Here is a 13,080-nt window from a genome sequence, read left to right as displayed (position 1 = left end):
AGTTATGTTATGAAATGGAATGAATTTAAAAGACCAAAATGATTGTGAATGTTTTGAGTTAAATTAGGTTAATGTTTTGAGGTAAATTAGGTTGAGGTTAATGAAATGAAATGATTTGTTAGATTAATGCTAGGTAAATTCAAGATAGAGAGAAATAAATGAAATGGACCTATGCGACCAAAGTCCTGACAAAAATGACAGAACGAAATGAAATGAAATGAAAAGGCCAAAGTCACTTATGAAATGAAATGATTTGTTAAATTAATGCTAGGCCAAAATGATCGATGAGACCAATTTGTTACAAAATTGTGAATTGTTTGACCTGAACTTAGGTAAATTAGGTAAAAGGCCAAAATAACCTATGAGACCAAACTGTTACAAAAAATGTGAAGATAGAGAGAGGTCCTTGGACTTATATTGACGTCTTCAAAAGGCTAAAATCAACGATAAGTCCAAACTTTTTCAAAATTGTGAATCTGATACCATGTCTGGGTGCTAAAAGACTAGAAAATACTACTACTACTACTACTAGAATCCATCCTCATTTGCACTCTAGATATTGAGAGAGTATGACATGAAATGTTCTGCTAATGTTTCCAAAAGGCCAAAATGATCTATGAGACCAATTTGTTACAAAATTGTGAATGTTTTGACCTAAATCTAGGTAAATTAGGTTATATTAACGTCTTCAAAAGGCCAAAATCAACTATGAGTCCAAACTATTACAAAACTGTGAGTCTGATACCATGTGTGGGTGCTAAAAGACTAGAACAAAAATACTACTACTAGAATCCATCCTCATTTGCACTCTAGATATCGAGAGAGTATGGCTCAAATCCTCTGTTGTGCTCTCTGCTATGTAGCCCCATAGCTACATAGCCGTTTGGATCTCCATAGCTCCTGTAAATGTGCTTGATCGAGAGAAATAAAATGAAAGGAATTGTTATATTAATGTCTTCAAATAGGCCAAAATGACCTATGGGACCAGAGGGTTACAATGTGTTGAATCTGATACAAATTTAGAGTAACAAAATGAAATGACAAAATCCTAAAATGGTAGGCGTGAACTAAGCCGAGAGCGCGTGCAAGAGAGAGAGAGAGAGAGAGAGAGAGAGAGAGAGAGAGAGAGAGAGAGAGAGAGAGAGGGGGGGGGGGAGAAAATACACACAAACACACATAGAGAGACAAAGAGTTCAAAATGAACTGAGTGTGAAGGGTACTTACACACATACACGCGTGCATGCTACACAACCACACACAAACAAAGAGAGAGAGAGAGAGAGAGAGAGAGAGAGAGAGAGAGAGAGAGAGAGGGAGGGAGGGAGGGAGGGAGAGACATAGGGAGAGTTAAATGTGAGTAAAAATTCCATCCAAAGATGTAGATTTTAATGTCATAGAGAGGGTTTCCAAAGATCTCGGGCTTGATGTAAATTCCTAGAGCAATTCCAATAGACCTTACAGATTCTTCCGTAGTCTTGAAAATCAAGGCATGATACTCAAAAGGCAATCCTAAGAGAGCCTTCATACTGAACAAGATGGTATCTTTGTCTTCACCCTAATAAGGAAGAGTTTTTTAGGGTCCTGTCTATGGAAGTATTAAAGGATCTATCTAATGATAGGCCCTCCAAATCTACCTATGCTATTCCAATGATAGTTAACATAACCAGTTTGTCACTCTCATACGAATAGTTTCAAAAGATCCCAAGATATTATAAGTGCCCTGTTGTAAGAAATTCAAAAGGGAATTTGGACAATCAACATCTTCTTCTTAACAATAAGATAAAACACTTGATTGTTCTATACATCATGCTGAGTTTGATAATTGTGGGAGGATATGATGTCCCAAAGAGGCAAGGATTGATCTATTTTCCATATGATGCGAACTGAGGGCTTCTCTCCTAATGCATTTACATATGCATTACAGTTCAAAATAATCCATAGTTTGATCACCAAAAGGTGACCACATGGATAGAAGATCACATAAAACCATTATAGATTTCAAACAGGGTTGGATAGAGAGAATAACACGTGTGATTGAAAGATCCAGTACTGCTTCCGAACCCTATAAATGTTAGATCTATATTGAAAGAGAGAGAGAGAGAGAGAGAGAGAGAGGGAGAGGGAGAGAGAGGGATGGGAAACAAACCTAGAAACAGACTTATTTAAAGAGACATATTGTAAAGTCAAGTTTTGTGGATGAAGTCCTAGACCAACTACACCTACAATGTCTCTCTTTTTTTTCTTAGGAACTTTATGGCACCTAGGGTATCTGCTGGATGTTTTGGTCATGGATTGGAAGCGATGGAGATAGTGATGGATCATATAATGATTCACTACTCTCCGGAAAACAAAGCTGACTTCTTTCAAAGCATTGTTTGAGGTTTCTTTCCGGGTGTTACTTATAGAAGAAGCTTGGAGAACCTACGACCGCACTTCCATGACTCGAGATGGGACACCCTTTCACCAGGTGTTTGTCAGAATCCAGAATGATCCCAGTCAATGGTTTCGCAACCTACGCCTTTTGTAGATTCGAGTAAAGATGGGATACTCAAATGCCCTCTACCTTGATTCTGAGTTAGGTCGTTGTTCTATATCTGAAGTTTATAGCAAAATTAATGCGCTAAAGAGCATTGTAGGACCTGATAAGATAGAGAATCATAAGGAGCCTATTTTCAAGTGTCCCAGTGCTAAACGCTCTTTTCCCATTTTCAAATGTAGATGGGGTTGATCATGTATTGAGAAAAAATTTTATCTACTGAACAAAAGTGACTCATGAGCATTTTCGTTTGTTTTCCACTTCTCATGCAATCCTTTGTTGTTTTTTACATCTAGATAGAGATGATGCATTTTTTTGATTCTAAAATAGCAAGCACTTAAAAAGTGAATATTCTATGAGGGTTAATTTTTAATTTACAAGCATTCAAACCTTCTCTTTGGTTGTCACATTTCTCTTTGCAACCACTGTAGTTTTTTGTGTATAGTAAAATGGAGATTAGTTGTGCCATTCCATTGGCTATTGCAACCAACGTCTTGATATCTTCTGGGATAGTTGTAAGTGCATCAGCGGGTGAAGAGGAGATAATGTCATCTCTTCCTACTATTCTCAATGTGCGTGCAGCAAAGAGAGCAGCTCGAAATGTCGGGAGGAATAGTGCACTTGCTAATGAACAGGAGATACTTTCATCTCTTCGTATTCGAAATGTGCGTGCAGCAAAGAGAGCAGCTCAAAATGTCGAGTGGAATTCGAATAAGCAAATTATTGAAACCTTGCTAGAGATCAAAGCCTCCTGCAATAGGATGGAGACAATGCAAGCCAATGTCTCGGATGTGGTTGAAACTTTAAGCTCTGCATTGGAGATTGAAAGTGGGATACTATGGAAATTGTGAGAAGAGACAAAAGCAGCAAACTTGCAGAGATTAGAGAGTGAGGCATACATGAGAGAGAAACTTTCCAAAGTTGAGGAGATGATATTGGCATCTATTGAGAATCTTCCAAAAGAGGCTTCGCGGAGTCACGTGAATCAAAAGGACGAATGTAAGACAATAATCTACGACAAATCGTGCCAGGAGTGAGAAGTATCGTCAACAAGCTAGGTGCTTTGACAAAGATTCAAGGTTCAACACTTTCGGATATCCGAGCTACCTCAAATAAATTAAGTGCTTTGGTTAGATTAGTTCGACCAAAGCAGCGTCAAGTTTCTCAACGACCTATTCCTACTAATGGTAGAAATAGAAATATGTAATGTTTTGCTGTATCTTCATCAAACTGTTCTTTTTAATTGAGTCAAGCCGTTGTGTCAAATGTATTTATTCCTACTTATGGTAGAAATATGTAATGTTATGTTGTATCTTCATCAAACTGTACTTTTTAATTGAGTCACCATCAATGTGTCAAATGTATTTAGGTTAGAGGATATAGTTAGATGTCTCAGTTTATATTGATTTTTATTACGCATAAGAATGTTCTTTTAGTGACAGATCCGAATTATATCAGGTATATTGTATTTATATGAGATCTATTTGCACCTTATTTCATAGATGGTATCTGGACCACGTATATTATCACCTGGTCATGTACGACGTAGTCGACTTTGTGATGATTCGCGAAAGGCGAGGCGCCAAATAGCACGAGAGAGAACAAGGCATTCACTACAAAGTACTATTGGAACTTTATTGGAGTGCAATGAAAGGGAAAGCATGCATGATGTACATGAAGGAAACTCTGAATCCATGAATGTTAGGACAACAATGAACTTAGTAGAGGGAAACTATTCTAAAGTAGAAAAGCATTGTTTGTCCATCCGCTTTGAATATCCAACGTCTCTCCTTTTACATCACAACTCTACGGCACCAGTTCTATCCAAAAAGTGTGTGTTGCACAATTTAGGAAGCTTAGATTATGTTTGCTCCAAATGTGGAGCAAAGGCTTGGAAGGACGAAGGAAAGACTATACAAACATTTGTGGGTAAATATTGCTGCTCTGATGGAAAAGTCCAATTACTTCCTTTGAATGAGCCCCCAAATGAATTGAAAGATTTGATGAGCTCAACCACAAGAAAAAGTAGACAGTTCTTACAAAACATTCGAGGATATAATAATGCATTGAAATTTGTGTCTCTTGGTGCCCATATCGATGAGACTATTAATTATGGTGGGAGAGGTGTATACACTTTTAAGGTTCATGGCTCTGTCTATCATAGCATTGGTTCTTTAGCGCCAGCCGAAGGACAAAATGAAGTCCCACGCTTTGCACAATTATATTTTTTTGATACCGAACATAAGTTGAGCAACAGATTGCATCATGTTTCAAATTTACATCGTAGTATTCTGGAGTGTTTACAAGTGATGATGCATAGAGTAAATCCTTATGCAAATGCTCTACGATCTGCTGCTGCTTTGTCTGGAGATGCTATTGTACCCAATATGAGGATGGTTATTGCGGAGCATCGTTCTGATGGTTGGCAATATCTTGCTCCAAGGGATTCTGAAGTTGCTGCAATTATGCCAGGACAAGGGGATGATAGAAATATTGGCTATCGTGACATTGTACTGAATTTTCGACACAGGGGTTTGAAAAGAATCTCCAGTATGCATCGAGCTTACATGTCCTTATTGTATGCTTTATTATTTCCAAGTGGAGAGGATGGGTGGCATCTTTATTTACAGACTACCGATGGAAAAAATTTGAGTCAAAAGCAATATTATGTCTTTCGCTTACAAATAAGAGATGATATTGTGGAGTGTCTTCTTCGAGGAGGTAGGCTATTACAGCATTATGTCGTGGATGCTTATAGTACTCTAGAGGAGTCACGGATTTTGTGGATGCGAAATAACCAAAAAACACTTCGTGGTGAAGTGTACCAAGGATTGGTTGACATGGTTGAGGCTAGAGATGGCTTAGAGAGGGCTGAAGGTCAAAATGTTGGCCGTAGAATTGTTTTGCCTTCGTCTTTTGTTGGAGGTCCAAGATATATGTGCCAACTATTTCAAGATGCAATGGCAATTGTTCGTAGTTGGGGAAAATCGGATCTCTTCATCACATTCACATGTAATCCACGATGGAAGGAAATAGATGATGCATTACTACCTGGACAAAGTGCTGTTGATCGTCCTGATCTAACTGTACGAGTGTTTTATCAGAAGTTCCAAGATATGATGCATTTACTTATCAAGCAAGCCATATTTGGGGAGGTGATTGGACATGTTTCAGTGATTGAGTTTCAGAAGAGAGGTCTTCCTCATGCACATATATTGTTGATACTTGCATCCATGATACCCACATATACACTAAGTTGGTTTGTGCAGAGCTCCCTGACAAGAATGTGTTTCCAAAATTATTTGATGTAGTGAGTCGTTGTAATGTTCATGGGCCATGTGGTCCTTTGAATCCACGTTCTCCGTGTATGGTTGATGGTAAGTGTAGATTCAAGTTTCCACGAACATTTTCTACGTCTACAAATGTAAACGAAAGTGGATATCCTGTGTATATGAGAAGAGATGATGGAAGGTTTGTTACGTCTAAAAATTACAATTTAGATAATCGTTGGGTTGTGTCTTACAGCCCTCTCTTATCACTAAGATACCAAGCCCATATTAATGTGGAGATTTTCTCAACTATCAGTGCCGTGAAATATCTTTATAAGTATGTCTACAAGGGACATGATCGAGCCACTATTGTCCTTCAAGATAGTGAAGGAGCTACTGATGAGATCAAGAGTTATCTCAATGCACGTTATGTTTCTGCATTTGAGGCTATGTGGAGAATATTTGGCTTCGACATGCATAGTGAAAGGCCAGCTATTCAACGATTGCAAGTACACCTTCCATTGCAGAATATGGTTACATTTCAAGATGGTGATGATGTATCACATTTGCTAGATAATGAGCAAAATAGAAAAACTACCTTGACAGAATGGTTTGTTGCAAATCAAAATTATCCTAAAGCAAATAGCTTCACATATAACGATTTTCCAAATGGTTGGGTATGGAATAAAAGTCGAAAGGCATGGTCTCCACGACAACAGGGTGTTTCTATTGGAAGAATGTATAATATTGTCCCTACTGCTGGTGAGGTTTATTACCTACGAATGCTTCTCAACATTTGCAACGAATGTAAGTGTTTTGAAAACTTGCGTATGTATGATGGCCACAACTATGATACATACAAGGAGGCATGTATAGCTAGAGGATTATTGCAAGATGATGAAAAATGGTCAATTTGCCTCCAAGAGGCATCTTTTTTTCAAAATGGAATGTAGTTGAGACAACTGTTTGCAATCATATTAGTCTTTTGTGAGCCACTTCATCCGGCTACTCTTTGGGATAGGTTTTGTACTGAATTTTGTGAGGACTATGTTTATGCCCTAAGGATGCATATTTCATATGCAAGTGTGCAATTTGATGTGGCAAAAAATCAAGCTTTGCTTCATATAGAATGCTTTTTGCAACATGGCAAGAGGCTTTGCGATTATATGTTGCCTGCAATAGACTCAACATTGGTATCCTTAAGTGAAAATGGTGCTATGGCTGAAGAAACAATGTTCAATGTTGATGAACAGTGTCATATAGCAGATTGTATGGAAACTTCCTTAAATGAGGATCAGCGAGATGCGTATCACCAAGTGCTACAAGCTATTGACACACATTCAGGGAAGGTATTTTTTCTAGATGGTCCTGGTGGCTCAGGAAAAACTTACTTATATAATGCACTTCTTTCACGAGTGCGAGGAAGTTGTAGAGTTGCTCTTGCATGTGCATCCTCGGGTATTGCAGCTTTGCTTTTGAGTAATGGAAGAACTGCTCATTCTAGGTTTAAGATACCTTTGGAGCTTCACTCTGAAGAAACTTGCAATATAAAGGTAAATATTCAACTTGCAGAACTTCTAAGGAATGCAGCTTTACTTATATGGGATGAAGCTCCCATAACACATCACTATGCATTTGAAGTAGTGGACAGAAGTTTAAGAGATATTATGCAGCGAGATACTTTGTTTGGTGGAAAAGTCATTTTGTTTGGAGGTGACTTTCGATAAATACTACCTGTTGTACCAAAAGGTAGTCGTACAGACATTGTAAATTCTTCATTGTGTCATTCTCACATATGGAAATACACGAATATACAGAGGCTTACCAAAAATATGTGTATAGTTTATTGCGGTTCAAATTCACTTCAACAAAGTTTTTCTCGTTGGGTGCTTGATATTGGCAATGGGGTTATGGATGATGGAGGAGACTTAGACAGAGTCAAAATACCTTCACACATGATGCTTCCAGGAAATATTTTGGCAGATCTTCTAAGCTTTATATATGGAGATTTGTGTCATTTGCAAGATCATGTGACTTTTTTCAGAGATCGAGCAATACTTGCTCCACGGAATAAAGAGTTGGATTTAATTAATGACTATGCATTGCGAAGAATGCATGGAGATTGCAAAGAGTATCTGAGTGCATATTCAATTTGTATGTCACAGGAAAACACACATTTGTACACAATTGAATATCTGAATAGCCTTACTCTTGGTGGTGGTTTTCCACCTCATGCTTTAGTCTTGAAAGCAAATGCTCCTATCATGTTGCTGCGCAATTTGGATCCAAGACGTGGATTATGCAACGAAACTAGATTGATATGCAAGCAATTTCATCATAAGGTAATTGAGGCAGAGATAGTTACAGGATCAAATATTGGAGAGAAAGTTTTTCTTCCAAGCATTGACTTTATTATTGGAAGCCATCAGGGACTTCTATTTCAAATGAAGCGTCATCAATTTCCAATCAGGCTTGCTTTTGGGATGACTATCAACAAATCACAAGGGCAAACACTTGGAATTATTGGTCTATATCTTGAGTCATCGATCTTCTCTCATGGACAGTTGTATGTTGCAATGTCACGTGTACGAAGTGCAGATTCTATGAGGATTGTTGTCAATACTGAAAACACTCAAGCGAAGTGTTACTACACTCCAAACATTGTATTCAAGGAAGTATTACAACTAGCGAGCTCATAACAATAAGTTCAAATTGACATTGTGGCTCTCACTTAAAGTCAGACACACTTGATGTTAAATTTTATTCATATCTCTTAGATCAAAGTATTTCCCACAGATGGATCCTCGACGCAGTGCCTCCTATGTAGTGGGTCACATCACTGAATTCATTCGAGGTATTTATCTTCTTTTTTAAATGAGTTTATTAACTTGACCTATTATTTTCTTGAGAAGATTGGCTTATACATTGACTTAATCTGTTGAAGATCCACCACAATGGAGGGGAAGAGTTCTTGCTATGTTTTTGGTGATCTTATTTGATCAAACTCATATTATATTGTAAGAGTTTTTATATATGGTATATTTGTAGTTTTAAGCTTTTATTGCTCTACATAATTCATGGATGCCTTTGCAGAGATCACTCCCATCGAGGTTTTATCATCGTAGGTGTTTATGAAATGTTATACTTAGGTAGAGATATGTCCATGGAAGTTCTTGGATACTACCATGTTGCCTTTTCTTCGAACCACGAGCATCGTCAAATTCAAGTTAATATTTGGTTTGTGAGTGACGAGAGGACAGTCAATGTACAACAGGTGGGGTTGCTGGAGACCGCACTACACCATATCGATTGAGGATATTTACTCAAGTTGAAACACCACCCCGTATCTTGAAAAATCTATACAACATAGGTCCTTGGACTTATAGAATCCCTAATGTGGTCTCTCGAAGGATACACTTTGAATAACTATTTTGTATTGTCTCTTTGTGAAGTTGTGAAATTTCAAAGTCTTTTGAATTGCTTTCATTCCTCTCTCTCTCTCTCTCTCTCTCTCTCTCTCTCTCTCTCTCTCTCTCTCTCTTAAATCCTTCACTAACACAAAAGAAAGAAGGACATGATTCTCTACGGCATGATCGTCAAAGTATTCTTTATTCTATTTCATATTTGTTCCTCTTAAACTTCCAAATTTGTGTTGTTAGAGCAGAAAAGAATGGCACGATACATCATGGTTTCGTACACCCTCAATGATTTACCTACTTATATTAGAGGTATGTAAATGTAAAATCTTATCTTTGTTACTTGCTTTTACCATGAATGAGAACTTTTTGGCCTTTAATTTGTATGTTTACACGTGTAACATTTTTTCTAGATCCTCCATTGTGGAGGGGTCCTGCACATGCTGAGGATATTGTTCGTATTGTCGAGGATTTTGAGATCCTTCAATGCGTATAGCTTGAACTTGAATACATATGACGTTAAATGTGTTGTTACTTTTTATGTCTAAATGGTTGGTTGTTATTTTCATTGCAGGATTCAATATTATTGCAGACATTCTGTCTTGGCATTAAATGAAGCACGATATTTTAGAAGTGTTGTAGGTTATTATCACATAGAGTTTGATATAGATGATATGCGAATCACTCTACGAGAGTTAGGTATGCAACGCCCTCTCAATTGCAACTTTTCATACGGTCCCTATGGAGTGAATGAATGGATGTTTAGAATCTATTCTTTGGGTGAATCACCTCGACGCCTCGGTGGCAGTGTTCGACGTGTCGGACCTTGGATCTTGAGAGTTTCTAGTAGAGTGTGTCGTAAGCTCAACTTCTCTAGCTGATTGAACACTTTGATCCATTGTTTATGCATTCTAAGTAATATATTTTTTTAGTTACTGTTGGCTTAATCAAGTGGGCTTTTATCTACTACATAGGTTAACGTGTGTGTGTGTGTGTGTGTGTGTGTGTGTGTGTGAGTGAGAGAGAGAGAGAGAGAGAGAGAGAGAGAGAGAGAGAGAGAGAGATGCGAATTGTTAATGTAGGTTAACATGGGTCATGATGTATTGGCTATTCTCCCAATACATATAAGGATGATTATATATTTGAAAGTTAAGAAAGAGTAGATTTGTCAAGGATATGGTGCATGGTGTTGGTGGCATCATTGGGTGTATTCATATGCTGATGGGTGGTATGGAAATTGTGGACGGTTAAGCATTACACTATGCAAAGTGTCACAAATATTGAGCGAAATAAAATTGATGAGAGTCCTACAAGAACTACATATGGTTGATATTTATTATGTCAATGTTTGTGGTTGTGATATTCAGTTGCGAAAGATATATCACAATCACAAATCTTACATTTCGGACGAAGAGTTTGAAATTTTGAAACTAATTGTAAAGTTTATGAATGCGGTATATTGGAGTGATCCTCATCCGTCCAATTATAGAGTAGAATGTGAGTCGTTGTAAACAAAAATTTGAGGTTATTGTAAAGACTTTGACCTAATGAACCTCTTGACACTTTTTGGCATGACAATTAGTAATTGAAGTGTTCGTATTGTGCTTATACTTTTCTAAAGTGTTTAAGTGGCCATGTTGATCATCTCTCTCTCTCTCTCTCTCTCTCTCTCTCTCTCTCTCTCTCTCTCTCTCTCTCTCTTTTTAAGCTTTGAGTACTAATGTTGTCTTCTTTCTTGCAGCCAATTAAATGGCCCACGAAATTGTGAATATTTTTCCAAGTGTTAAAAAATTTATTGTTGATGCCTTTGAAGAAAATTTGTTACCTACTGAATGGGGATGGCAATGGGCATGGGAAGTGATTGAGAAAAACTACACTGTTTGGGGGTCATATGTAGATGAAGAGTTGGACACGATTTACATCAAGTTACTTGATCCCTATTTCTTTTCCAACATTAGGCTCATGCTCTTAAAGCAAGAGCTTGGGTTGATACGTCATTACAAGGTTTACTTGAGCTGGGTTCAAAAAATAGATTTAAGAGAAGTTTGTAGAGCTCCAACACAATATCTTGATCCTGTTGAAATAGCACGACTTAGAGTGCTTTGCAGATATGTTCCTGAGCCTTTTTGGCAATAATGTAAATTGGGTTTTTTTTATAAATATGTCTCTTTAGTCATGTTCTTTTATGTAATCTCTCTCTCTCTCTCTCTCTCTCTCTCTCTCTCTCTCTCTCTCTCTCTATTTCTGCAAAAAGGGTTAAATGTACCAGGAGTAGTTTAAAGGGGCCAAAGACAGAAAGTGTCAATCGTGTGATTGAGTGTCGATCGTGTGTGTATCATGGAGAAATGTATAAAGATGCACACACACACACACAAACACATACAGAGTGAGGTGGTAAGAGCGAGCGAGGCCCACCAGTAGGCGGGGCGCGCGAGCTAGTTGTCAAAAAGAATAAGGATTAGAAAATATTGAACGATCCAACCCAAAAAGAGACAAGGGTATTTTGGGATTTTTTTATATTTGAGGGGTATTTTGGGAACTTCCACAATTTAGAGGGGTATTTTGGTAATTTTCCCTAAAATGAATAGTATACATTGCTATCCTCAAAACTGAGCCCGACGTATATAAGCGTCATGACTCATAAGCTTTCACAAATCACAAAACCTTGCCAATGCATATTGTATCGATAGCCACGTGTCAGCCCGAACTTGATTAAGCAGCTTTCAGGGAGTGTGCCCTGCACGAGGTGGCACAATGGATAGGTGAGAGTGAGCATGCCACACACACACACACACACACACACACACACACACACACACATAGAGGTGCCAGCTCCAGCTCCGATTGTGCCTGTTGAGGAACGTAAACCGAGACCTACAAAGTGGCTTTGAAAGAAATTTTCAAGCTCACGAGTCACAAGATCCCATGTAGCACAAGAAGCATGGGCGGTGCACATGTAGCGCTAGAGGTATGAGCGATAAAGAACATTGATAACTTTAGAACTCAATACGAGCATACTTTAGTCAATGGCAAGCAATTTCCCACCCAATGGTCCTTGATTTTTCTACTCTTAGTTGGGTTTCTACCCAAAGACGCTTTAGCGCACTTGCCCTTCCATGAAGCTAGGTTTTTCAGTTCTAGCTCAACTGCTGCCCATAGATCATATCATCAACTTATTATCATTGTCCACAGTTCTAGCTCAACTGCCGCCCACAGATCATATCATCAACTTATTATCATTGTCCACAAGATACTTTGATTTTTTCAAATGGAGCAAGCATACTAGCCATGCTAGTAGATCTTTTATTTTATTGTCCAAAATCTCCACATAATCCACCACATCCTTGCCTTGCTATAAAACCACAATTAAAGATTGGATTTGAACTCGCATAAACACATGGAAAGTAAGGGTCATCACGATAACCATTTTGGACCTAGCATGATGGTGCTTGAGAGATGCACTTCAGTAGGAAAAAAAGCTTCTTCTACCCCAGCTCCTCGCGATACTCCAGCTTGGCTCATATGCGAGCTGCCAATGCTTGCCACCTTCCTCTCTCTACTTGCTCACCACTTGTGATCTGCTCATCCTGGATGTCATCTCTTGGGATGAATTGATTGCTAGATATGTCCAACTTGGGTGGGGCCAAGAAGCTCTGGGTTGTTTTTGCAACGGATGCAAAGTGAGGGTGTCTCTCTCTCTAGATACAATCACATACATTCACATCTTGAAGGCAAGCAAGGTCACGAAACTCTGGGTTGTCTGCAAAGACAGAGCATCACTCCAAAGGGCAATCATGTACACTTGCACCTTGAAGGCATGTGGCATTACAAAAGATGCTTATATGGGTAATATTATTCA

General features: G+C 38.3%; 2 protein-coding genes across 2 annotated transcripts; both read left to right on the top strand.

The window, feature by feature from the left end:
* The first annotated feature begins 4,230 nt into the window (after positions 1 to 4,230).
* LOC147458726 (uncharacterized) lies at positions 4,231 to 7,532 on the top strand. The gene is made up of 5 exons (XM_086511503.1): positions 4,231 to 5,413; positions 5,492 to 5,731; positions 5,806 to 6,007; positions 6,062 to 6,712; positions 6,827 to 7,532. The coding sequence occupies exons 1-5, from the start codon at positions 4,231 to 4,233 to the stop codon at positions 7,530 to 7,532; spliced, it is 2,982 nt and encodes a 993-aa protein (XP_086367629.1).
* A 183-nt stretch (positions 7,533 to 7,715) lies between these two features.
* LOC147458725 (uncharacterized) lies at positions 7,716 to 8,504 on the top strand. The gene has a single exon (XM_086511501.1). The coding sequence runs from the start codon at positions 7,716 to 7,718 to the stop codon at positions 8,502 to 8,504; it is 789 nt and encodes a 262-aa protein (XP_086367627.1).
* The last annotated feature ends 4,576 nt before the right edge of the window (positions 8,505 to 13,080 follow it).

Source organism: Adiantum capillus-veneris, chromosome 4 (genome assembly GCF_014529385.1).
Source record: "Adiantum capillus-veneris isolate H3 chromosome 4, ASM1452938v2, whole genome shotgun sequence".
NCBI classification, from domain to species: domain Eukaryota; kingdom Viridiplantae; phylum Streptophyta; class Polypodiopsida; order Polypodiales; family Pteridaceae; genus Adiantum; species Adiantum capillus-veneris.
This window is presented reverse-complemented; position numbering and strand designations above follow the sequence as displayed.

What these genes read in the sequence shown, in the direction of transcription:
- LOC147458726 (XM_086511503.1), top strand. Translation starts at nt 4,231, where the DNA reads ATGAATGTTAGGACAACAATGAACTTAGTAGAGGGAAACTATTCTAAA. An exon ending in TGGCTTAGAGAGGGCTGAAG is followed by an intron (nt 5,414 to 5,491) that starts GTCAAAATGTTG and finishes AACTATTTCAAG; the next exon opens with ATGCAATGGCAATTGTTCGT. An exon ending in TTGCAAGATGATGAAAAATG is followed by an intron (nt 6,713 to 6,826) that starts GTCAATTTGCCT and finishes TCTTTGGGATAG; the next exon opens with GTTTTGTACTGAATTTTGTG.
- LOC147458725 (XM_086511501.1), top strand. Translation starts at nt 7,716, where the DNA reads ATGGATGATGGAGGAGACTTAGACAGAGTCAAAATACCTTCACACATG.